The 27202-nt window shown below is 44.6% G+C and overlaps 1 protein-coding gene across 1 annotated transcript; it reads left to right on the plus strand.

Annotated features, from left to right (window-relative positions):
- The first annotated feature begins 8229 nt into the window (after positions 1-8229).
- On the plus strand, positions 8230-26341 carry LOC142584452 (uncharacterized). The gene is made up of 6 exons (XM_075694596.1): positions 8230-8454; positions 16586-16665; positions 19273-19356; positions 22418-22450; positions 24814-24858; positions 26245-26341. Exons 1-6 carry the CDS (start codon positions 8313-8315, stop codon positions 26272-26274), a joined length of 414 nt encoding a protein of 137 aa, XP_075550711.1. The 5' UTR covers positions 8230-8312; the 3' UTR covers positions 26275-26341.
- The last annotated feature ends 861 nt before the right edge of the window (positions 26342-27202 follow it).

Here is a 27202-nt window from a genome sequence, read left to right on the forward strand (position 1 = left end):
GATGATAGCAGCACAAAGACAGACGGCATGGATTCGAAACCACGAAGACGTATCTAACGTCATCCCCTCCTGGAATTAAAAATTACTATACGGTATTATACATCTACCAGGCACACGTGACAAAAGCTGCACAAGGCCCTTAAAGATGCTTGATGAGATGCATGCATGACACTATACCCAACTGAATGGAATTGGTCTTCTTTCTTTTGGCAGGATGTAAATCACAACCAGCAAACCAAATATTTATACATGATTATATTTACGGTGTGTTATGCAAAACAAAAAGATATTCTGCCATATTATTGGCCTTATACAGTAGAAAAGCTTGTTAGTTTATGAAAACCTTGTACAATAATACACACGCAGCACAAACACTTGTTTTTCACGAACCGTTATGACATGGCAATTCACGACCAAGTTGCGTGCACAGAATACTTGGAGGAGCTGAAAAATATTTTCAGCAAGTTATTGCTAACTCATAATCTACTTCACCTCTGAGAAAGTTACCTGAAGACCTGGGGTGATATAGGATTCCCAAAGCTTTCCATCAACAGGATTGGTTGGGATTTGCGCTTATACGAACAATTTTAGCGTAAGAGCATTTTGTAGATACTGGCCCTAAATTTTCTGTCTTTGTTTTCAACTCTGTCTCGCACATCTTTGACTAAAAGTTAAACATAGGCAACATATAATGCAGGGAGCATAGTTCGCGAAATATAATGCAGCGATAGTGCGCAAGCATAATGCACAAGCTAGAAATGTTCTTAAATTATGTAGCGTTGAATAAGCATTGATGCTTGAGATCTGAGAAATCACAGCAGCACCTGCTATATGAAAAAAAAATATATTGTATTACTCCATAACACTTGAAAAGTGTGAAATGACGCATTAGCTTAACACTTTTAACCTGATGCCGGGTTAGTTTTGCGGGGACGCTCGAATCTCTCGCGTCTCCTGAGTTTGTCTTCCCCAAAGGCCAAACCATACATTCTTGAAGCCGGACAAGCCATCGTAAGTTATGAAAGTCGAGAGAGCGATTTCATTCTGTAAGCTCAAGTACCTGCTGAAATATGTCGGCAAGGTCAAGTTTCGAGAACAATGCACCACCTGCCAAACTGTGCAGCAGCACATCCGTGTGTGAGAGTGGGAGCGTGCCCACGATGATGCATTGGGCTCTGGCAGGTCGACTCAGAGCCGAATGGTTTTGTCCTTTCCCCGAACGCCTGCCAGTCTGGAAGTTAACTGGGAAGCCGTGACTGGCTCGAGGATTCTTTTGAGATTGCAGACGTTGAGATTCAGATTCGCGAATTGAGGACCCAAACTCATATTGTCACGTTCGCTTACAATTCCTCGCGCCACGACATAGCTGGCTATTCATCCTTCTATCTACTCTTCGGCCGTGAGCCGACTTTCGAGACTCTCCTTTCGACCACACTCGACTCGCCGACAGAGTACACTCGGGATGTCATAGCCACAGCAACCAAAGCACACCAGATGGCCCGCATTCGTCTTTCTGCTTCACAGACACGCCAGAAGTGCCGTTACGACCAGCGCCATCACAACGTGGAATACGAACCAGGTGCTGTTGTGATTGTTTGGTCTCCAACTCGGCGTGGTTGTTCTTTCGGAGAAACTCCTCTCGCGATACTACGGCCCTTACCGCATCCTCCGCCAGGTGACCCCTATTGCATATGAGGTGTCTCCACTGGATGCCACCGTGCCTTCACCTCTCTCTGACATCATCCACGTCAGCCGTCTCAAACCGTACTTTTCTTGGACCAATGAGCCGCACCAATAAGGTGCATTTTGGGACGGGTATAATGTCACAATCTGTAATGTGGGAAGGGCACACTGATGGTGGCCTTGGAGGCGACGAGGAAGAGTAATAGGTTTTTCGCTGCTCTACGCATGTTGGCTCTGCCATCAAAATCCATTTGTGAATAGACGTACGCTTCTTCCCTTCTTTCCCGTAACAACAGAGTTTTAAATTAGGGGCCCCAAACGTTTTGGGGTGCCAAAGAAGTAGCGTCGAAGTCACTGTGCATGCCTGAGAGGCAAACTGCGTTTGTGTTTTGCGTTGGGCACGCTATTTCACTGATTTAGCGGGAGCCCCAAAAGTAGCCCCAGAATATTTGCGTAAACAAACATGGCGGCACCCTTCGAAGCGACGGCTCTAACCTAGCACCAAACTGGTTTCATTTAATTTCATTTCATTTTTATTCCTTAAAGACCCCGTAACGGGGTATTACATAAGGGGTGGGTTACACAGAAATAAGCAGAAACCATGTGTTAATATATGGGGAAAGATGATTGGTGACGCTTTCTATGAAGGTGGATGGACAAGGGATGACAGCGGTGTCGCCCGGAAGGCCATTGCAGTCAGCAGCTGTACGAGGAAAAAATGACGTAGAAAAGGTAACGGTGCGTGCACGTGGGCGCGCGACTTGAAGAGGATGACCAGTGCGACTAGATATGCGTGTTGGTGGAACAATGTATGGCGGGATACCCATCGAGCTATGAAAAAGTCTATAGAATAAAGAAAGACTGGCGATACGGCGGCGACATGAGAGAAGGGGTAAATTAGATTCTAATTTTAGTGACGATAAAAGCGGGCCAAGTACGGACCCTTGCGGAACGCCTAATGTTACTGGAAGGGAAGCAGAGGTAGTATTGTTCACAAAAACAGCCTGAGAGCGGTTAGTTAGAAATTCACGGATCCAATGTATGACGTCGGGGTGAAGATTTAACAGTGAAAGTTTGAGTAGAAGGCGCTTACGGGGTACTTTGTCAAACGCTTTCGCGAAGTCCAGAAAAATGGCGTCAGTCTGAAAATTGCAATCTAAGTTTGCATGTAAGTCGTGCGCAAACATGGCCAGTTGAGTTTCGCACGAAAAACCTCTGCGAAATCCATGCTGCGCAGGATTGAAGAAGTTATTAGAATCGAGAAAGTCCATGATATGTGTGTAAATGACATGCTCCATGATTTTGCACGGGATACTGGTTAAAGAAATGGGTCGGTAGTTTAGCGGTGATTCTCTGATACTTGACTTGAAGACTGGAATGACCTTTCCGTATTTCCAATCGGCAGGAAGCTGGCCCGTGGAAAGTGACTGTGAGTACAGTAAACACAGAAACACAGTATAGCATTCGATTCGTGGTAACGCGTGAAGTTCGCAAGCTAGGAGAAGTTACTGCTGTTATCGCTTTCTCTCAACTAGCGTGTGTTATGAAGATTGATTCATTAGACGTCGCTGATTCCGAATTCGATTGTGGATTTTGTGGCTCGTAGGACTAACTCGGCTTAGCTTGGCTGGTGAAGGCACTTAAAATTGGTTACTCAAAACTAAGTGCAACTAATTGTTTGCTGCTAACAGAAAATCTTCTAAATAACCTCTAAATTGTAATTAAACGCGAATACACGAAAGTCAAAATTACCATTCTTATCATAAAATGATATATTTTATTTAAATATTTCTAATAGCTTTTCTTTGACGCAGTATTGGCTCTGTCAGCGCAAGACGCTATCCGCAAACGCAAAGCCCCATTCTAAAGCTATTCACTCCTGCCTGCCCCAACGCTAACACCCGCAAAGCTCTTTGGGGCTCCAAACTATTGGGGCCCCTATTCTAAATCTCTCTAATATTAGTAGCTATAAAAATTCTCTAAACAAAATCGTCTAGGGTGCTAGAGCCTGCAGTACTTGGGCACTGCGGGCGGCCCAGTATGGCAGTACCGAAAGTAATATGAAATAGCGCACCAGTGACATGGATCCCTCTATCCTCTCCATTGCGAGTGCAGGGCAACAGCAGCGCATGCTTTCGCTGGCACGGGCTTCATCGCGACCTTCTCGATTTTTGCTTAGTGACGCCAGGAATCGACGCGGAGCGCGGTCTTTCCGTTCCCAACATTGTGGCGGTACCGCAGCTAGGATGATTGCCAATACCAGCAAATAAGGAAAGGTTTTATGGATCAGAATGAGAGAACTCGTAATTGCCATAGTACTGACGCCCGCGCAACAGGGAATCAGGCGCCGTTTTCTAATAGGGTGGGGAGATCAGCGTCACTGACACGCTATTTAATTTTCGTTTGGGTTTAGGGCTGCCCACAGCCAAAATAACGCCGTAGTACCTATGACTATTTTTGTGCAGTTGATGTTGGGCAACATATGACTGTCGGGTTTCAATTTTGCAAATGCTATATTGCCTTTAAAATTGCTAATGAAAACCTTATTAGAACATTTTTGTCACTTGTGATCCATATTCTCCGCGATGCCTTACATTCTGACAGCAGATGTGCAGATGCGCTTATCACAAGTTATCAGTGCAGCACCCTGTGTTATTTGGTGCAGAAAATAAAACAGCATATGTAGCTGCTACACTCGCGATCTCAGGGAACGAAAGCGAAGGGGGGGGGGGAATGTGCGGTATCCAAGGGGGCTGTGCTGTGGCTGAAACAGCCCGGAAATTTTCCATATCCTGACTACGACCGGGGGAGGGGAGGAACAGAAGACCCATGGGCCCCGGGTGCCAGACGACCTAGCTACGCCACTGACAGTCACACTGCTACAGCTGCTATCGGCTGCAAATCACACTTTGTAAGCACCACTGCAGAAGTAGTTCAGTTTTTTATTAAAACCCGCTTGTATTTTTTCACGAGAGAGAAAAACAAGCAGATGCGAGCAAAGGGGCGAGCTTCATGTCCAGCAGCGGATGGTATAGGAAACTAACCAGTTAAAGGCGCATCAGTTGAAGGGGCGTAGTAGGAAGCACGATTATCATGTAAGGGCGACCACTTACAAAAAATTGCAATGCTGACGAAGAACAAAAGTGTTGTTAGGCCTGAGCAGGGCACTGATGACAAAACAGATTTGTTTCACGCTTTTATGTGTGCTTTGTTGCAACCTCAATTTGTGTTATACCAGCGTAGCGTAGTTCACATCACAGCAATAGCACCTTCACCCCTTACTATCGATCGCGACGATCTACAGAAGGGATAGCGTTAGAAGGCCTATAAATACCAGCGTTAGAATATAGCGCATTGCTTTACTTTCCATTGTCCTTTTGTCTTGGCTACTGATGAGCTACACTTCTCGAACTGCATGTGCTTTTAATTCAATAAGAAGATTGTTAGCACGCTGGTGTGAGCTATATTTGCGTTATGATTTGTTGAGCAAGTCATGTGCGCATGTTTACGTGACAGCTGAAGAACTAGAATGGTGGTATCTCTAACAGGCCATTTTTAAAAGAATTGTCTCAGTAAAAAAGAAAAAAAAAACTGGTATATTAGTGGTGTGGCTACTTGTGCTCGTTTAAGAGATTTTTTTGCCATGTGATGTGTTATGAAATGCTTATGCTTTACGCTTTCTTGCGCATAGAAACAATAAATTATAGATTCTGGATTTACTGGCATTTGCTTGCTGCTGTTTCCTGCCTCCCAATGCATGTCTCCATGTTTTGATGTTGCTTCTTCAGCTTCTTATATCAGTGCCATGCTTTTAACAAACTTTTTGAATCGTGAATGGTAGACCATCCGTGACTGGACGCTTATCTGTGCTGTGTGTATGTCGCTTTTTTTTTACATAATAAATAAATGATCGTGCCTGCGTGTGGTTATTGCACCAACACGTCTTATTTATTTTTCTGATTAAATTACAAAGCTTTCTTTCTTTCTCAAATTTTTCGACCATGATAAGAATATCAGGACCGGTGATTAGAATATTTTAACCTCTTGTTAATAATTGCGCATTAAGAACCAAAATACCTAGTCTCGTTGTTTCTGAGTCGAAACCACGGGCAGCGTGAATAAGTGCTAAGGTTATTGACGCTTCTAAACGACCGCTTGCTAAGACAATTGTCTAATTACAATACAGTTTTAACTCTTCAAGTCCTAAACACTACACGTACGTTCGCCTTAATGCTATACCAAAAGCCGCACACAAGACACTTAGTTGTGAGGTTTATCTTACAATTATCCTACCTGAATCGCATTCAGAAATGGCACCGCTTTGCCATTAGATCTGAAGCGCATGGAGCAGCGCAGTTTAATTTATTTGTCAGTAAACGAAGTAATTTTACGGAAGCAGACCTTGCAGTAACGGTTTCATTGTTTTGAGCTACTGATGAGATGCTACTCACAGTTTAACAGAAGGTGAACAGCTGTGCTCGGCGAACAATTTGGCGCTGTGCGCAACCAAGAGTTGGCGCTTACTTGTGGGCGAGTGAGTGCAGCAGCCCGGACGTTTGCCTCTGTTTACAAGTGACACCAGTGGCGCTTTGCTGCGGATGCGCGCTGTTTAATTTCGGGCAAATATTAATAAGCGGGACCTATCGAAGCTTTGAGCCGAACGGCGCTGAGAAAGAAATCTGGGCAGACCGCCCGGCCACGGCGGCCGTATTTCGACAATGGCGAAATGAAACAAAAACAAAACTTTGTTTAGGTTTAGGCTCACGTTAAAGGACCCCAGGTCGCCAAATCGATCGGAGTCCTACGCACTACGGCGTGTCTCATAATCATATCGTGGTTTTGGCTAGTGAAACCACACATTTTTTTTTTTTTTTTGGACTTGCACCTACCGTCGCAAACTGCATGTTTTGAGCGACTATTTCTTTTTTTCAGGTGGCGCTCATTTCATGGCAAAAGGCAGCAATTGATGCATGGGGAATGTTAAAAGTAGTCACGTGAAAGTAAAGCGACGGTTACGGAGGTTTAGATGCAATACCGAGGCCGCCCCACACACAACCACAGCGGTAGCCGCGTTCGCATGCCCGCTCATTCACAGTTGCGCCTCTAGTGGCGGGCGCTGGCTCCATGCGAAACTGAGGCGGCAGTTTCGTGACAAGAAAAAAAATGGAAGAGCTCTGGCCGTAGCCTGCTCCATAACGCGAGTTCTCAAGTTTCACGTAAATACTATGCCCGCGGAAATGAAAATGATCGTACTTTCTATCCAGTTTTATGTTGAATGGTGCACTGTTGGCGCTTGAAAATATTCGAAAACTATTCGGAAAATGTACGTATTTTTGAATAGTGACCATTCGAACCCAAAACCGACTCAAATAGGGAGTTTTTCGATGGGTTACTCGAAGTTCCGAATATTAGCGTACGTCTTCTCATGCCTATATTTAAACCAAGGTTAACCTAGTTTCGTTGCTGGCATCATCCGATAGGCTGTAAACACCACAGCCTTTGCTTCTGTAGCCCACTCAGCAATGACAGTCACCTTAAGGAAGGCGATTGCGCGGGAAGGACTCCTCTTATAGGGTTCCATGAATCTGCGCGAGCAAGCGTTCTAACATCATTTGAAAATTACAAAAGTACTGCATGCAGACTGAGCAAATTCCTATCCTGCGAGGTCAAGATCGCTGGCTAAGTTAGCACCATGACCATCGGTGCCTGTGAACTTTAAGAGACCCACTGTTAACACACGCAGCGTGTGCTGTGTCATTTGCTGCCTATTTTCAATAAATCAATTTTTCCTTCCTATGTACAGCGTATACACAAAAAAATATCATGGACAGGAAAAGTAGTCCATCATATAATGTACACACCGCTTGCGCCTATACATTTCGTGACAGCACTGCGTAACTTGCTGCATCATTGACGCGAATGGTATTTATTGGCTGGGAAGAATAGCTTGCAATAACTAAATTATTTTGCTTATAGAGGCGTACAAATCCCAGATTACAAACGCTTTTGATGAAAGCTGCAATGATATTGCAAGAAATATACAAATATGAGCCCCCCCCCCCCCAAAAGAAAACATAAAGAAAAAAGAAAGAAAGGCACGTAAAGCTAAAACTTCATCGATCTTGCGACGCCAACTCGAGTAGCAAGGTACCCCATACGTGTCACGGTGCACACAGCTGCCGACGGTGATATTTCTTTTTTTGTTTTATTTTAAATAACAAAAAAGTTGCTCTATTTCTTGGAAGCTGCGCCCTGTCACGCCTGAACACTCTGATGGCGCTCTCCACACCTGAGATGGCCTAGTGTTGGCGACGTGCGACCGTACTTCATCCACGTGCCTACCCGCAAGCTCTCTCTAATCATCGCCGGTGGCGCACCTATAATCCCGTCTTACAGCCAAGCGTACATGCCAAGCTGTGTACATAGAGAACATTGCTCACTTAACGAGACTCCGACGCTTCTGTGTGCACACATCCCAACGTTCCCTCCTCCTTGTGTCCAAACAGCTGTCGCACGGCAACAATATGTAGCGGCGTCGCTCTCCGCCATTTTATTCAGACACGTCGCAGCAGACACAGGGGTCACCAATTGCAAGGACGTGGGAACACCGCCCGTTGAAGAGTCATACGATGAAGGCCGCCACGTTAGGCCTGGTGTTTACGCTTGCGTGTGCGATTTTGATTACAGACGCCGCGGAGCTGAGCTTCGCCGAATTCCGCAAGGGCCTTTTCAACATCAATCCTGCCAAGCTGATGCCTCAGTGCAAAAAAGGTATGCGCCAAGATGAATGCTAACTGAATGTCGAACCATACACAGCCTGGGTTTTCGGATTTCTCCTTGTGGTTTGACAGGAAGGGGCCGTATCTTGTAAGGATTGTTTTCCTACTATTCCCTTCATCTCTTATGATGCGCATCCCACCGACTTGTATTTGCAGCGCAAAACGGAACACAACGGGGAACGACAAGCACGTTCAGCACTGACTTCCAACTGATTTTCATTATTCGGAGAAGGAACACTTGCATTAGTTGAACGCCGCAAGGGCTTTTGATATGACGTAGAGTAATCAGTGGCTCCCTATAGTGTGACTTCGAGAATTTTGCTTCTGTACGTTTTATCTTCTGTTTGGTGTTTTCACTGCACTGCACATATAATGTAAGTGCTCTTTCTGCGAATAAAACCAGCTGCAAGTGAGCGCTATCTGCGTGGTGTCTCGCTTCCATTCAGGATATACCACCAACTGTCTCAAACGTGGTCATTCCTAACTACCCCGAACTATCCCAAACGTTAACCTCATACTTACCCAAAGAGCCGCAGATCCCAACGACAGTGTGAGTGCTGCTTTGTGTGAAACGAAGCGCAGAAATGACGAAAACTGAAATGGTGTCTTTACAACATATGGCCCAGGTCTACATTTTGACTCACTATAGAGCGCTCATCTCTAGATCGACTCTGCAAAATTAAACAGTCCAGAAAGTTGGAACACCAAGGCACACCAAGGACTCAAAGAAAAAAATTAGTGTCTCTTAAGATCTCTTTTAAGAGGTGAACGGCGAAAGCCTACTCTTCCGCCTCTTTCCCTTTCGCTCTTCTGTTTCTCTTCTTTCTTTTCCTCTTTCTCTTCTTTGTATTTCCTTCTTCACTTTACCTCAAATCATTTCGGTAATCCCAAGTCATATACGATTTATTACGCGTCATTAGAGGTCATTAGTCATTATTAGTCATTACTACTCGTTACTAAGCATTTTAGTAATTGTAAGCAACTGTAGTCGTTACAAGTCGTCGTTAGACATATCGGTCATTTCGTAGTCATTACAAGTCATTTCAGTCATTATTAATCATTATTAAGCATTTTTCAATGAGAAGAAAGGGGGTTAACCAAGGGGCCCAATTTTTATTAGTCATATCATAAGAAGCCAACAAACACTGACACCAAGGACAACATAGGGGAAATTACTTGTGCTTAACAAATGAAATAAAGAAACGATAATTTTAATGGAAATTAAAGTGGATGAAAAAACAACAACTTGCCGCAGGTGGGAACCGAATGCGAAGGTTGTGGGTCCGGTTCCCACCTGCGGCAAGTTGTTTTTTCATCCACTTTAATTTCCATTAAAATTATCGTTTCTTTATTTCATTTATTAAGCACAAGTAATTTCCCCTATGTTGTCCTTGGTATCAGTGTTTGTTGGCTACTAAGCATTTTTAGTTATTTGTAATGAATTGTAGTCGTTACAAGCTCTCGTTAGACATATTGGTCATTTCGTAGTCATTACTAGTCATTACAAGTCATTTCAGTCATTATTAGGCATTACTGTTCACCACTAAGCATTTTTGGTCATTTGTAATCAAGCGTGGTCATTACAAGCCGTCGTTAGACATGTTGGTCCTATCATGGTTATCAGTAGTCATTACAAGTAATTTTAGTCATTATTAGTCATTACTAGGCATATTTAGTCATTTCTAATCAATTCTAGGCGTTAAACATTGGTCATTTCATAGTCATTTCAGTCATTATTAGTCATTACTGCTCACTAGTAAGCATTTTTAGTCACCTATAATCAATTGTGGTGATTACAAGCCGTCGTTAGACATATAAGTCATTTCGGAGTCATTAAAAGTTATTAGTAGTAATTTTAGTTATTACTACTCATTACTAGACATTTCTGATCAATTGTTGTCATTACAAGCCGTCGTTAGCCATATTGGTCATTTCGGAGTCATTAGTAGTAATTACTTGTCATTACTAGTCATTATTAACCTGTACCAATCTCTATTATAACGTTATCGTTCACTAACTGTCACTATCAATCATTTTTCATTCTTTAATCTGTCTTCATATGGCGTGATGACGCTTCGGCGGACACTCCAGCGGTCAGGTCTGCTGACACAAACTTCACCATGAGCCTAGAAAGGCTTTCGCCTTAAAAAGAAGCTGCATCAACAAACGGTTTCGAGCACAATACTTTATCCTAGAAAAGAAAGAAGACGGATAAGACTGAGGCATAGCACGCATGCAATGGCAACAGATGCAATCGCTATCACTGTAATCGGTTCCCAATATAGAAGTCGCTTGGACATGTTTGGAAGGAAATTATAATTTCGTTCGTACGCTCGTGGCGTTATTGCGAAGATTATTCTCGCATCCCTCGAAGGGACACTGTCGGAAGAGCCTACTAAAAGTTAATTGATAAGTTGGTTATCGTGTTTAAACAATGAGCTTCTAATCTGTAGACATATTAAGCTAGGCTGCAAGAAATAACCGCCCATTTTGTCGAAGTATAGACACTTTGAGTCGGTTACAGAGCGCTACGGCGTTTTCATTTATCGCCGACACCGGACTCTATGGAGAGAGAGAGAGATAGATAGATAGATAGATAGATAGAGAGAGAGAGAGAGAGAGAGAGAGAGAGAGAGAGAGAGAGAGAGAGAGAGAGAGAGAGAAACTTTATTAAAAATGCCTGCAGAATCGGTTAGGCTCCCTCCACACACGGAGGACAAGCTTTTACCGCGACGCGGCCACTACGTCAGTCTCGTGCGTTGTGCTCCTCGAGGTCTTGGTTCCTCGCTACTTCCGCGGGTCCGAGAGGGCCGCAACACCCTTCCTTGGGGTGCTACCCCCCTTCTCCTCGGTTTCGCGCGGTCGCTGCCTCTCTAGAGCTGCCGAGACCTGCTGGACGGCCTTGAGTTGTGTCTCTTGATCATAGCTCCTCGTTGCAGCCTCTAGCTGAGGCGGGATCGTCGTCTTCTCGCTGGCTTCTCGCGGATTTACGCTACAGTGCCAAAGGATGTGAGCCGCGGTGGCTCTCTCCTTCGCGCACAGTCTACACACGTCACTCGAGTACGTACTCGGACACACGTGCTCACCGGGGTGAGCAGGGAACCCGTCTGTAAATGTCTATATAACACTGCCTCCTTCCGGGTAAGCCCCGGGTGAGGTGGCGGCATAGTCTGTCTGTTCAGTCTGTACCACTTGACTATTTCGCTGAAGGTGGTCATCTTGTCCTTGGCAATGCACCGCGACCAACACTCCGAGTCGGCCGTGCTTGCAGCTGCGCGGTTGGTTAGTCCTCGCGCAGCCGAGTTGGCAGTCTCGTTGTGGTTCACGTTCCCGCATTTTGACACGTCACTGCCCATGTGGGCCGGAAACCACTTGATCACCACAGCCCTTTTGCGTCCGATGTCTTCGGCCTTGCGCAGTATGCGCGCGGCCTCACTACATACCCTACCCTTGGCGTAGTTCTTCACTGCCGTTCTAGAGTCACACAACACTGTAGTGCATCCGGGGTCGGAGGCGGCCAAGGCGATGGCCACCTCCTCCGCCCGGTGCGCTTCTCGAGTCCGGACGCTCGCCGCGGTCTTCGTTGCACCCGTCGATGCCCCGACAGCCGTCGCCGCGTATGCGTCGCTGCTCCCTCGATACTCCGCCGCGTCCACGTAGACCGCGCCTTCTCTGGCGTGGAGGTCCACGAGAGCCCTGGCCCTCGCCAACCTCCGCTCCTTGTTGTGCTCGGGGTTCACGTTCCTCGGGATCGGGCAGACTGAGCTTTCTGTTGATGCTATCCGTTATAGGTACGTCTTTCTGCTGCTTGCCTTCCCTCGGCTCGAGGCCAAGGTCCCGCAGTATGTCTTCCGGTTCTCGTTTCAGAGAGACGCTCGAGTTGCGCCGTTCTCTGTGCTTCGGCTATTTCGTCCAGCGTGTTGTGGACTCCCAGCGCCATGAATATTTCGGTGCTCGTGCTGCCGAGGATACAAAGAAAATGAGGCGCACTTCCCAGACAACCACCCACGCTTCATCGACCCTCTGGCTTTTACTCATAGAGGAAGACAGTCAACAAGAGCGGACACTCCCATGGAGCCCAACGGCCGAATTGACCGTAGCGCACCAATCGGATGGGATTAACTCTTTTCGGTTTTGGGCGCGCGCGTTTTGAACGCTAGTTGGCACGCGCTATACGCCGGCTGCGATACTCGACGAATTTGTTTTGTTTTTTTTGCTTCTGCTGCTCCATCGCACGGGGTCTTAGTGCGGAATCGTTTATTTAATTAAAATGATTGCGAACGTTTCTTACAAGCCTCCATCGAATCTGTGCCACGTGCAATTTCATAAACTCAAAACGCATTGCAACTGAGGAAAATGTTTATTTGGCTCTATATAGATACTCGTTCCGGGCTTTTTGTGCGTTCATCCAACGTTGTGGCACCAGGTAAGCAGCAGTAGTTCCTGCGCCAAGCTCCGCCAGACGGCATCAGCTGAAAAAAGTTAAATACAAGCATGTGTCATTTCGGTATTTAGCCCTATAGGAATACAGCGTGTACAGGGGAAACGTGTGAAAGTGGTGAATAGGTGACGTTACCAACAAAAGCAATTCGCTTTTACATACATGGTGTCGGAAATACCTGACTCATTCGAAGCAGTACTACAAATTATGAAGAAAATATCTGATTTCCAAGCACTCCCCCATTCCCGGGCATTATTTCCTACACTTTAAGAACATAAATTCACGGTCGACTGCGCGTTTACGAAACAATTTGGCCTCAGCCGACGCGATAGTACGCTGCATACGCAGAGGTGGCCACAACACAGGCTCTCAGCCAGACCATGCAAGACGCTCGCAGAATGCCTTCTAGTCGCACTCAAGGGAAATGCATGCGTGCAAACCCCGTTTTCAGTCATTCAGAAGACAGAATTTTCGAGTTCCTGGTTTTTGAGCTCCGCGGCGTTATCTCTTGCGCGTTCTGCCGGCGCAAGCAACGCAATCTAGTGTTATCACTCTTGGCAATAGCTCGTCGTGTCTTCGACAAGCGTGAGCAGCGACAGAAGGTATATATTGCAGAACTACAGAAAGCGCCAGAAGCTTGTGTCACTAAGATTCAGTACACGCCAAACTGTCACCAAGGCCGGCTTGTTTTTTTTGCTAGCTGCTTCCCAACCCCAGGCGCGACGAGCGCACCTCAAAAGTATCCCAAAAAAGTTACGAAATAATTACAATAATTTTGGGGGTCAGAGAATGCATCACGAACTTGTCCCAGTAAGATTCAGTACACGCGAAACTCAGTGCGGCACACAGCCGAGTTGCTTTTCGCTAACTGCGTCACAACGTCGGGCGCGGCCACTGTGCATAAAAAGTACCCCAAGAAGTAACGAAAGTAGTTACAGTAATGTCTCCACGGGGTGAGAGAAAGCGCCAAAACTTGTCCCGCGGTAAGATTCAGTACAGTGCCGTCCAGTACTGTGTAGAGTGCGCGAGCGGCCGGCTTTGCTCTGCAGGGTGACACCTGGCGGCAGTTGCTGGGTCCGAGATACGGTGCCCAGGAGCATGCGCGGCCTAACAGACCTGCAGAACGTGCAGAACTGCTTTTGACGAGTGGCGTTTTGAAAAGCGCTTTTGTTTACTTTAATCTGCGCTTAATCTGAGGGCGCTTGCGGCACGGCAAATATAGAATGAAGCGCGTGGGCTGATAACGTGCGCCGGTTCTTTCGCAACAAATGAACCTCCCTCCCGGACTGTTCGAGATAACAAAGGCCCTTACGAACATGACCGCTTGTTAAATGCAACCCGCGCAAGTTGGGTTGCACCTGGGCACGCTATCGGGCACCTGGGCACGCTATCGCGCACCTGGGCACGCTATCTAGGGTCCAGCAACCGTCGTCAGGTGCCGTGCCGCAGAGCAAAGCCAACCGTTCGCGCGCTCTACACAGCAGTGGACGGCACTGTACACGCGAAACTGCGCCACACGGCCAAGCTAGCTGCTTTTCGAAAGCTGCGCGTCACAAAGTCGTGTGCGGCGAGCGTGCCCAGAAACTACCGATATGCGTTGTAATAATTATGGGGCTCGTAGAAAGCGTCGCAAACATCTCCCAGTACAAGTCATTAACTCAAAGTAACTACGCCAGGACGGCCGAGCTGTTTTTCGCTAACTGCGTCGCAAGTCTCGGTTCCGTGCCGTAAAAGCCAAGATTGCTTGAAATGCGCCGCAGGCTGTCAACGTTTCTCACCTTGCCGTAGTCAAATAGTGCAGTGGTGCCGTGTCGAAGTTCAGAAGGAGCGCAAGAATACGCCGGGAGCTCAACAAACGGGCCACATCCAAAAGAGACGGGTCGCCGAACAGGCGAACTTCACATGCACAACCGGCCTCGCTGGCTTCGGTGGCCTGTCTGGTGCATGACGCATGCATCTGTCGCGCCTAGCGTGCCGTTTGCTTGTTGCTAAGGGACGCAAGAAAAATAAGTCGCAAAGTATAAGGGCATTTATACTCAAAGCTTTTTAGTTTTAGCGAAAAGGAATTAAAAGAAAATAGGACGCTGTGCGTAAGTTAATTTGACATTCTTTCTTCCCCGACGCTCGCGTCAACTAACGGACGGGATTAACTCTAGCCGTGACGTGTTGAATTCCTGTTGCCAGTTTTCGCTGAGCGAGCCGTCTTGTTGAATTTCTTTCTCTGTGTGTTACTCGTCAGAGCTTTGCTGAACTCAAGATAATCACCAATGTTCGCGCTTATGATTTCGGTCGCAAACATGTCCAGTCACGAACAGAGCATGCGCACTTCCAGCCTCTCACATTTCCAACACTCTTGCCTCGTGACAAGTGACGGTCACTGCGAATGCTTATCGCGTCCCTGCCAGATGCATTAGCCCTGTGCGACATGCTTTGCTATTTCAAGTCTTCTCCCCTGAAAGAGTGTGAGTACAATGCAGAATCGTTGATTGCCGAGGCAGTTGGTGTATGAGGAAGGTAAAAAAAAATGTAGCTAAAACACAAAGCAACACAGCCGAGGCACGGAGACACCCAAACGCAAGGCACAAGTCACTTCTGTCATGTTCCATTTTCTAGCGCTACATTTATCACCGGGCATGTGTCATCGTCACCCCGAATTAGGGACATTACAGGGAGGCTTAGCCACTCCCCCGCGACGGGGCGCCACTTGAGCTCGGATGGCCCGGACAGCGACAATCGGAAAGGGGTGTTACGTGTAACGTTATGGACGAAGAAGGAGCAAACTGAAAAGGCGCGATTAAGAAGAAGCTAGCGACGGAACTACAACAGACTCCCGTTAAGACGAACTCAAATAGATCCTCAAAATCCGTCTTATAAGAATTTTGTAGTAATAGAAGTGATCCACAAAACTCAAAAACAGCTATTCTATGTGTACACGAAAATTTACGGCTAAAAATAATAAGTGAAACCGCAGTAAAACGGAAAGGTAGCTATAAAGAAATATATTTATTGCAATTGCATAATATAGAAAATATTTTTTTACGCATTCTGTTATTGTAATTATTGCTCGCCCACTCTGTGTAAGCTTGTGCACTGTCAAAAAGACTGACAATTCACCCATTTTAGTCACAAAATTATGCAGATCCCACACACTGTGGGATCTGCATACGTGAAACTTTCATGTGCCAGCAGGAAAAATGGCGTATTACGACAAGAGACGCCGTGCAGGTTTGATCGAAAAACGCGCCCTTAGGGACCATTTTACTGGGACAGCCAAATATACTTAATTACCTTTGCAGCTACTGATCACACGTGCATGCGCAGCAGTAGACGTCAGTGGTGGCTGCGGAAGTTCGGCTCCGCCGAATTAGGATCAGAAAATTCGTGGTACGAATCCGAGATGTGGAATGAGAGGCAGTACCCGAGAGATTGCATATAATGTGATTAATATATAAAAGTTTATAACGATGTAAATAATTACTAGTGTCCGCTTTACAAAGTAAAATTTGTTTTAAAAGATTGACCCATAAATTCGAAACTATTGGCAGTTTACAACAGAGGCTGCCTTTCCAGACACCTGCATACGCACATACATATAAATTTAAATGCAGGCTACCGGCGCATACTTGCGTGTAGGTTCTTGCCGACAGTTTTGTGTGGCTTCTGTTCTGTTTGTTATGTGCAGTGATGAAGAACTGCGTTGTGCGAATGATGGGCCTCATGCGCCAGTTGGACACCCTGAGCCGCCACTGGGACGAACTCGCGGTAAGCTTTGCGCGCGGATTAAACGGTGACGTAGCAGGGCGAATGAAAAAAAAAACAACAACAACAAAAAACAAACAAACAAGAGAGAAAAAAAATTAAAAAAAATCAAGCTACTGCAACAAGTCTTACTGATTGTATTCGTACCGGGAATCTCACTGGGGAAGAACCTTCGCGCATAAGCATTCATAGAGACATGCATGGCGAAGTAGGACAGGTCGCGTGTCTTCTTTTGCTTATAATAATGCGATATAACTCTAAGTTACATTTATTCAGATCCTACAATTTAGTTTATTATATTGTTAGGGGTAAGTGAAGAGGCCATCGAACAATTTCAGACTGCCATTGCAATAGATCTCGTATACCCATTGGCTGGCAGTTGCACGAGGTAAAACCAGCGTCAATGACGGCACGGTAGTCATCGAAGCTTGCGGGCTCGTCTGAGCGCTCACTGTCGTTCTGCCTTTCTATTGCGCCCGTATTTGTTTTTCATAATCGACAAAATAATGTCTTCGTGACGCGCACCGCCGCAGAGTAAGTTTTCAAAATTGAAGGTCTATACTACAATGGTAATTAACCAATATAATTTTTTTATATACTGGTTATCTTACGAGTTCATCGTGTTGATAAGTACTTGGAAACCTCAACGTGTAAACGGTATATGGATGCGAATGTATTGGAAAAGAGAAATATCAAGAGGGAAGGTCGGCCGGAGGATTCAGTATCCCCGGCCTGATTGACACGAAGTGCAAAGGGCAAGCATGCCTATATCTCTTTGGGAAACCTCTGAGCCTGTCCACCCTTCGTCTGGCTCGCCATCTACACATGAGCCCAAGACCTATCAACCGAGGACCCACGTAATGCATCGGTGGAGAGTCGACCGCAATATGAGGAGATTCGTAATTTGTCCGTTTACCTTGTAGAGGTTGCTTTCATGTGACTTTTCCTGTTCTGGAATGATTGCCATGCCGTTTTCCTTTCCAATTTCGCCATTGGGACCTACTAGTTCTTCCACGCGAGGACATTAAATACATAGAACATGACAGTACGTTGCAGCTAACAGAACGTGTCCCACTGTGCCGCTCCTTTGACCTAAAATTTGACTTAGAAGTCAATGTTTTTTACGTGAAACAAAACGAGTGCACGCACGTTGGCTCGACTTTGTTTCCGTATCACATGCGCTGAGCACAAGAAATAAGACTGTGACGTGAACCTCATAATGCCGCATGTAAAATGGCGCGTCGTGGTGGTTAATAAATTCCGCTAACATGTGGTAAAGTGTATGTAGGGCAAACGGATCGATTTGTAAACGAAAGAGCTGCCTAACACGAAAGGTCGATAAAAACCGGTTAAGATTGAACCTGCCATTGTAGTGTGAATCTTGCAAATGTGAACCAAAGCTAAGATACATATTTGGAAATAGCAGGAATGTCAAGGCCAGAGAGTAGTTAGAAGCCTACTTTATCAAGGAAACGGGAAACATGTGCATCAGTAATACTTATGCAGCTTTATACGACAAGGCCTCGAGGCAATGTTGCGTGTATTCGCGCGCTTCTTTCACGCTGGGAAAAACAATTTTATGTAGTACGTCTTGAGCAACAGAAAGCTGTATAGGGAGTTTTTCACATTGCTCTACAATTTTGTAATTGACAATTTTAATCGAATTGTAATATCTGAGAAGTTAATTGATTAATTAAGACTAATTATCTAATCAGGTGGAATGAAAAAAAACAATCTGAGTATCTCCAAGCGACTGTAAACAACATTACCGTGGTTCTGTCCAGCTACGTGGCATCTGAATATCTTTAAATCTTGGTGCATGATAGTTGGGCAGCCTGTATATCTAAAGTGCATTCGAATATGGCTAAGTGACTTATCCTCAACATTTCTTTAGACGTCTCCTGAACTAAAAGTGCCGACGTTATATATGTTACTAAAACATCTATAAACACGCCTTTGCGTGCACCTTCGTGTGCAGGTATTTTTATTTCCATATATGCTAAGAAGAAATAGGATATTTTTCCAGTGTTTCCAAATCTGCCGGAAATAAAAGCTTTTTTTCGTGGTTTTCTTCCCCAAGACTTCAACATTTCCGGAACTTTTTCATCACTATAACCTGGCTCCATCTGATAAGCGCATATCCCGCCCACATCTAAACCATTCGTAGCTGCAAAGCAAAGCCGTGAACCTGGAATAATGTAGTGCACCGTGTACTACGCGACCTTTCAACTTAAATGCCAGGCGGTACCCCGCCAAAGTTTACCAGCGCATTCGGGAAAGACAACAAGAACGGACACTCAGTGTCCGTTCTTGTTGTGTAAGCGCTGTGATCGTGTCCGTGTCTGATGCGCTGGGAAACTTCGGTAATGCAGCACCCAACCTGCCTATAAGGTTCAACTTTGATGAACTGCGGACGTCTCTCGGAGTGTGCATATTCGCTACCATTAGATGACAACCGTATTGCGACAACACAACTTTGGCATGAGCCACTACGGGTGACTTAGACGAAAAAGAAAAGAAAGAACGACGCTTGTAGTAGAGACACGCCAACACGCTCTGACAGCGAGACAATGACTTCAGGGACAAGAATGATGTGCACATTTCTTGCAGCAACTGCCGTGCGTGAAAGAGGCACTGATGGGAAAATTTCCGGACTATTCTGTAGAATGCAGCAGATCCGGCAAGTTCGGAAAGGTGAGTCATGAGACTTGTCACAGTCCTTAGGAAGGGAAAACTCCACGTAACTATGACGCGATATTGCGCCAAGCAAAGCAGTTCGTTCAGCCGGCACGAAAACTTTGCGAGAACTTCGGTAAATCAAACTCGGTACCATCGCCAGACGAAAAGAATCGCCACATCAGCTTCACCATCAATAAGGCTGAGATATTTCGTGAAACTTCCTCACCTTGCAGATTTCCGCAGAATTCGTTTTGCGCTGGCCAATATATGCGCGGAAAGTCTGCCGTTTAATTTGTAAACATAGCTGGAACCGAAAATAATCAAGAAAACAACCATGTGGTGTATTATTTTTAGCCAGACCAGCGAGAAAAAAACACTCAGACTGAAAAAAAAAATAAAGAGGAGATCAACAACAAAACCAGCATTTTGATTGGTTACCGTTTAGTCTGTGCTCCCTTTTTCAGTGTTGCAAGCTCACTCGTGAATCTCATCTTAGCGCAGTAGGCGCCTCCTGCTTTATCGACCCGAACTACTCTCACCTCTCACACATCAAAGGGAATACGGTGCTTGCGTTCCTTGCTTGCCGGTGGGCCTTAAATATGCAATCGTTCAGCTACAATATGCTATAAGTGCTCACGATGTGACGGCGTACAGGCAAATTCGAACGTGAAACAAGTCATTCACTGAATAAAACACGGCACACTTGCTAGAAATTGCGATTCACAGTCCGATTTCCTGCGACGCTGTTTCTTTTGATCAGTTACATTAATAAGTTCAAATGCGTGTAACAAAAGTGGCGCACTTTGAACCGTTACCCGCATACAAGTTATGGCACGGACCCCATATTGTGAAAATTTGAACTCGGTGGTTTGTATAGCGCTGACTATGATCACTCACGTGTACACATTCAAATTTACACGCATGTCAAACATCCCTCAATTTGCATGAAATGCGAAGTCGATGCCGTTCTCGCAGAACAGCGAGCCAGTACTGCACGCGCTTCGTGTATCGCCTGAAGATAGGGAGAAAAGGAGAGTCCAGTAATTATCTGCAAAAGCATGATTGATTCCAGAAACTTTAAAATTTCCTACTAGCATGCCCTCCATTTCCACTAAATAAGAACTCGGTTTCACTTGCAGTTCTCACAGGATAGCAAAAATTGCTGATAGCGGCGTACAACGCTTTTCGGCATTTGCATAAGTAATGTACTGCAAAGGCCATAATTTACCTACACACATTTAACTTTTGCATGCACATCAGCCGCATGTAATGTTGCCCCGATTTTCACGAAACTTGAACTCGGTGGCAGTGACTGTTCTCTGGAACGCAGTGAACACACTCTGGAACGCTTGCATACGTAGCTTTCTTCAAAGGCTGCAGTTAAGCAATACAGTTTAAACTGTATCCCATCACCCAACCCAAAACATACCCCCAACCCCTACGTACTATATTGAATCTTGGTTACACGCTTAATTCTGTCAGGACCCAGAAAAAAAAAAGCAGATACGCGCTTTATATCAATCCAGTAAAACGAAAAAAAGAATACTATAATAGAGTAATCATTTACAAAGTCTGTAATTAACGTACGCACTTAAAGCTTTCGGCACACCTCATGCATAGCATGGCCTCCTTTCTTTATGTAAAAAATAAAATTGCTGCTGTTCTTGGTTCTTGCAGATCAGCGGAAAAACTGTGTAGGCGTTTCATAAACACCTCTGAACCGGCAGAAAACGAGGGTTTGGCAATTTTCATTTAGTTGATAATTACTTACACACTTCAAAATTTTCCCGCATGTTACCTCTAACATTTCCCACATTTATCCAAAATATCAAATCGGTGAAGGATCTAGTTATTTTTGGACATGGTGAAAGCACGCATATATAATGTCTGCGATGGACTCAAAACAAGAGAGGATGTTCACAGGAAGATGGAGGACTGAAGTGGTTAACAGTGCTAGAACATCGGAATGGCTCTGAAGCTAACGTTTCGACAAAGGCACTTCGTCAGTGCAGAGTTGCACTATAGCAGCTTCGTTGTAAAACAAGGGTGACAGCAACAAAAGGCGTCCGTGCGATGGCCATCGCTAGCCTGTTACCAACGTTTTAGCTCGGGGCCAACTCCGATTCCCCTATTCAAATATGTGAGAGAAGCAGAAACGCTCTCGTCAGGGGACAGCTAGCTGAGTTGCTTTGAATGAAATGACAAAATTGTTTATAAAATTGTGGTATCACTTTTTCTTTATTTCTGTGTTACAGTGTTGTAGACTCGACGATTCAGTTTTCGTAATGTTGCGATTTCCAAAATCTTGGTAAAAGTAAATTGACAGCCCCTCCCCTCCCCCGCTCCAAAAAAAAAAAAAGACATCTTGGGCCTCACGCACAAAGTGTTTCATTCGCAAGTGCTCTTTGCCAGTTGCCGGATGCATTCGCTAATATTATGTCCAGCATCTAGGCTGACTGCAGCTATGGAATTTTCTCTTAAGAATAATTCTAGCTTAAGAGCTTTTTTGTAAATACGGGCCCTGTTTCCTACAGCCATTAAAGTTTACCTTTTTCCTCTAAGTGCAAAAAATTTATTCGAATTTACGGGGCACTGAATGCAGAGAAAAATGATTGCTGCGTTCCCATAAACTTAGCCAGGTGCTTCAGAATTAAAGCTTCCTCTTAAAGCCAGCCGCGAGGAAAACGTGGAAAATTATTCAAGAATTACATGAACACGTGAACAATTGTAACAGAAACGCTCTGAATCAAGAGCGCCCAGAAGCACTATTTCATCCGGGGGTTTAGTTGCTTATTCCATATTTAAATGTATTATGGAGGGTTCTAGCACTATGCTTGTGACCCATCAAGGTGAAAATACTATGATAAAGAGCACACATGGGATATCTTGAAGGGGGAGATAAATATCGGGCAATCAGGAACTTCCACAAATAGAGTTGTGAGCTCTTAATTCTTATTTTCAAGACACACACACACACATGTCTTTGTTGGCTTCTCATAATATATATATATATATATAGTGAAAATTTTGTGACAGAGATATGCATGGACGCATGTCTTCTATTTCTCTTCTCCAGAGCTTGGACTGCTTCAGAAACCCAGAGACTTTGGTGAGAAAAAAAAATTTCGTGAAAGTCATATAGCCGCATTTTTGATCTTCCGATGTCATCCCGCAAGGTTCAAAAAAGAAGAAACGGAATTTTATTAATGAGTCTTTACGTGCAAAAGCGAGTGTTGTAACCTTGGACGATATTGTCGCTAGATTTGCTAGATTTAGCGACTTGTCTATTAATCGTCAATTTTTTTTATTTAATGGCCGACGATTTTTTTTATCAACTTGATAGAACCATTGGCGACGTTTTATCAACTACAAAGTTAGGAAAGCTGCTTCGAACATAGCAGAACGTACTTTATTATTTCAAAGCTACAAGTAAGCGGCCGAATTTGAGTGCACGGCGTGTATGCTCAGCGACCATGACGAAACAACAGTTTCCTTCGCATCGGTAAGTCTTCACAGGCTTCGCATTGTGCTCATAAAATGAAACTGATTTAAAGTTTGTTACGCGCAACCGATATGAGCGGATCTTAACGCTGCGGGTTGTGCGGTTTCACTAAGTACGTTCAATTGGTGAACGCTGGCGAGCGTAGCCGTAGAATAAATTAACATACCTCGCCAAGACTCATTGCAATGGATTTTATGGTGAGGTTTTGAACTCAGAAGCTGAACGATAAGATTGTAGGAAGGATTATATATACCGGAGTGGCTGGGCTCGTTCACACAAACCTGGACGCACCGCTTCCGTATCCCACGGTTTTCGAACAAATCAGCCCTGCACGGAGCTCCCAGGTGAATCAAGGCGCGAAAGCGCAGTGTTCAACCTATATTTATAAGGATCACGTAATCGATTGTGGTCACCGTTGTGTTAACAACGTCCGACTAAGCACATGCATCAGAATTTAGTTCTCTTTTCACGAGCGCCGAGAACGACAAAATTTGCAGGGCTGATTGTGGGCGAAGTATATTTCCATGCTAAAATTACTCGCGTTTCTTTAATTGTAGCAGGGTGTGAGACCGGGCTAGTTGGTATTCCATGCTGAGGTGACTAGCGAAAGAGTGGACACAGGACACTAAGAAGGTGACAAGGACAAGCGCATGTCCTTGTCGCCTTTTTAGTGCCCCGTGTGTACTCTTGCGCTAGTCACTTCAGCATCTTTAATTGTGCTGGATTTGCAGCCATTAAATTTGAAGATAAACGCGGAGTTCTCACTGCATCAATCCTTGTTTTGTAAGCATATTAATAAATTAAACGTCGTCTACATCCTGCCGGTAAACTTACCGTCAATTGCTTATGCACTTGCACGGACACTAGAAAAACATGAAACGCTTGACTCGATGATTTGCTCTAACTTTACTCATATTGGTGTTGCCGAATTCTTGCAGAGCGTCTCGCTAAAGCAATACAACGAAGTCGCTAAATTTCCGCTAAATTTTGCCTCAATGTCGCTAATGTTATCGCTAAAACTGCCAAACAAACTTTAAATACCGTGGGTGTCTTGAACCCTATTAATAACGCCTCCGTTATTTAAAATTCTTCCCACAGTTTAGGAACAATTTTAGCGACTTTGAAGCAAAATATAGAGGACATTTAGCCACTCATTTGTCTCGCTTTAGCGACACGATCCGAAAAGATTTTGCAACACTGAAAGCGACAGTATGGCTCTTAAGTACGCCGCATTACGGAAGGACTGGGGCGGAGGGGGGAATGATCTCCGTATCGGCGCAGGCCATCTGGCGCTGCCATCTGACGAAAACCAGTAAACGAGCGCCTTTGCGTCCCGCCATCACTAGAAGGAATGCGGATCAGAAATGCACATAGAAATGCATAATGCACTCGTATAGCTTGAAATTTATTCAGACTCAATTAAAGAGAGCGTGTTGTCAGTAAAAACTGAACTCGCATGCAGCTTCGGCACGTTGCATGCAGTACGCCCGTGTTCCATGGATATTGCGCTCGTAACTCGGCATGAATACAACGATGGTTTTCATACGATTCTATCTTATCATTTACCAGCACCAAGATTTAACCAATATCTAGGTGCCGACGGGTCTCTAACGGCTTGTTTATGGGCGGGCTAAATAATCAGTGTAGAACAGAGGCATTGTGTCCACAGCAGCAGAAGACAAAGTCATAACCAGCGTTGTCTCCTGCTATGGTGATGCATATAGAATATCAGCAATCAGCTTTCTTAATGACGAACATGCATACGAAGTTAATGTACTGCAGTTCACTTCTATATAGGTTAGACATGTTGGTAGGCTAGTTGGTTAGGATTCACGATAAAATGTGTAAGCGCGACTGAACGAAGACAGCCGTCTCTATGTGTCTGCTTCTTTCTACTGCTATACTTTCACTGGTAGAGTAATTGCCGGCATCTTGTACTCATGACGCGCCACCAATTCTCGATTTTCTAGGCCGTTCTGGGACACGAGAACAGCACTCAAGTGCAGGACGCTTTCGTAAGCACGTTTACAAACTGTTACTAAATGCCAATTCATTTTTACAGCGTACAGATGTTCTTTCCTGGTCGTATATATGTAGTATGGAATTCTAGGCTATTTTATTATATTTTATTATCGCGATTTTTGTTCTGGCCAAGGATAATGCGGCAAGTATTTGGCTTTTTGCGCTTCATCAGCCACTCGAAGCGTGCCCGGCCTACTTCATCGCCAGAGTCGGCCGGTCGTGAGGGATGGATGATAAGAAACAGATGCCAGCGAGCAGAACTGCTATATTATATCGATCCTGCCGTTCTCCGTCATTTAGCGAATTCCCTCGGATAACAACAAAACGTTTTTTTTTTGTGCTCCAAGTACTGGGAGTGAATTCACAAAGCCTTTGTTTCGTAAATCTCCTTGGCATTAGCCTGCCGCCTTCACTAATACTATGTCCAACATCAGAATCGGCCGTAATTTGCCTTACAAACAATTCTAGCGCAAGAGCCTTATCCAAAAACGGGCGGTGATGTTACCAAAGATTATTTGGTATGAACTCATACACCGACGAAAGTTACATCCACTGTTCATTGAAAATAACTTAATTGAAGCGATTAAGTATGTGCGATGACAGAGATGCTTTGAAAGTTACAGAACGTCATTGGCACACGGAATTACGTCAGCGCTCCGAAAACCACTTAACCTCACCATAGTGATGTATTACGCGTGGCTTCATTACTATGGTCGCTCGCTGCTTAGTCAAATGTCAAAATGAAGAAATATACCATGTTTGTTTGAAGATATCGTATACATTTAAATAGTCTGCTCGTTTAACTCGTTTGGAAATGAAGACTTTTGTTCTGTAACATACGTTAACACCTAACACTCTGACGAAGAGCCTTTAATCTATACGAGTTCACTCTTTTTTTTTCTTTTTATTCTATTTTGCGTTTTCAGCAATTCATATAAATCGTACAGTCGGACCTACTTGTGCAACTGTGGTCTGAGTATTCCCGTTGAATCTGTGCATGCCGACATTAGAATGCGAGTGCTCAAAATGCAATTAACTGTTCAGGAGTAAACAGTAAATTTTAGAGGTTTGCAATTGTGAACTGATTCCGTGATTTCTTGGTGTAAACTGCACAAAATGAAAAGCTGTACCCAGCGTGAGTGCACGTAATTTTTCAGGCTACAACATCTGCCAGCATTTAGTGCTGGGATTTCAGCATTGTGTAAGTAATACGACGCTGACGATGCTTTGCCTTAGTTTTGTTCCTTGTTGGCCTGTCGTGTTCTGTAAATAAAAAGAGTTTTCAATGGTGTCGCAAATTAAAACTTGATCTCCCGCAAATATATATGACTGGTATAGTTCTGCTGCATTATTGATGCGTCTCCATTGTTTCGTTTCAGCAATGCGTGTGGGAAAATGCAAAGGAGTGACATCTGCCAAGCTGAGCCTTGGGCGGAAAGGTTGTGAATAAAAAAAGATAAGCACTATGCCATGTTAGCGTGTGCCGTTTTTACAGCCCAAGAAGCAACAGGGGATCTCATCCATTCCCTATACAAAACCATGTGGATGAATTTTACTGGTCGCATCATGGCGATTAGGTGCCGGACAGCGTAGTAGCCGCTATAACGAGAGGACAAGAGCATGTGTGTCTGAAGTATGTGTGCCTTAAAGGAATATTTATCTGTGCCTTCTACATGGTAATGCATTCCGAAACTAAAAGCTGGAAAACGAAGCTGTAACGTTTCTCCGACCATGGACGTCTCATGGCAAATGACAAATTACTGTTTAACGCTAAACATATATCGTCTATATGGAGATTCTGTTTAAGAACAAAATAGCGAAAAACTCTAAATCGATTTGTCTAAGCAAAATTATATCAGTGATATATTTACTTACGTGAAGGCCATTTAATATATTGTCGGTTTTAATAGTTATGCTTTGGACTGCCGAAAAAAGATCTATAAGACAGGTGTTCTCGCTTTCATAGTGCTTTTCAGCATGTGCTTGAGAATGAGAGAATGGGTTAATGTTCAAGTACTCTGAACTAGTGCTGAACTAATAGTGCATTGATGTTATTCTGACAAATTCTTCAGTGACGAAGCTTCACCCGATCTAGAAGAGGACAATTCTTATTCCAAAAGCTTCAAATAATGAAGTACAAATAAATTAAAACAAGAGGCGTAGTTAAAGTAATGACAACCATACTTGCCAGTAGCCATTTACTCGTATATTGCAGACTGTATACAAATAAACTCAAGGCTGCAACCAGCCCAAAGAGGAAAGACTGTTCAATAACAGACAGCGCGTTTAAAAAGTGTCTTCTGCTAACTCATTTATCTCTAAAAATGTTCAAGATGA

Source organism: Dermacentor variabilis, chromosome 6 (assembly GCF_050947875.1).
Source record: "Dermacentor variabilis isolate Ectoservices chromosome 6, ASM5094787v1, whole genome shotgun sequence".
NCBI classification, from domain to species: Eukaryota; Metazoa; Arthropoda; class Arachnida; order Ixodida; family Ixodidae; genus Dermacentor; species Dermacentor variabilis.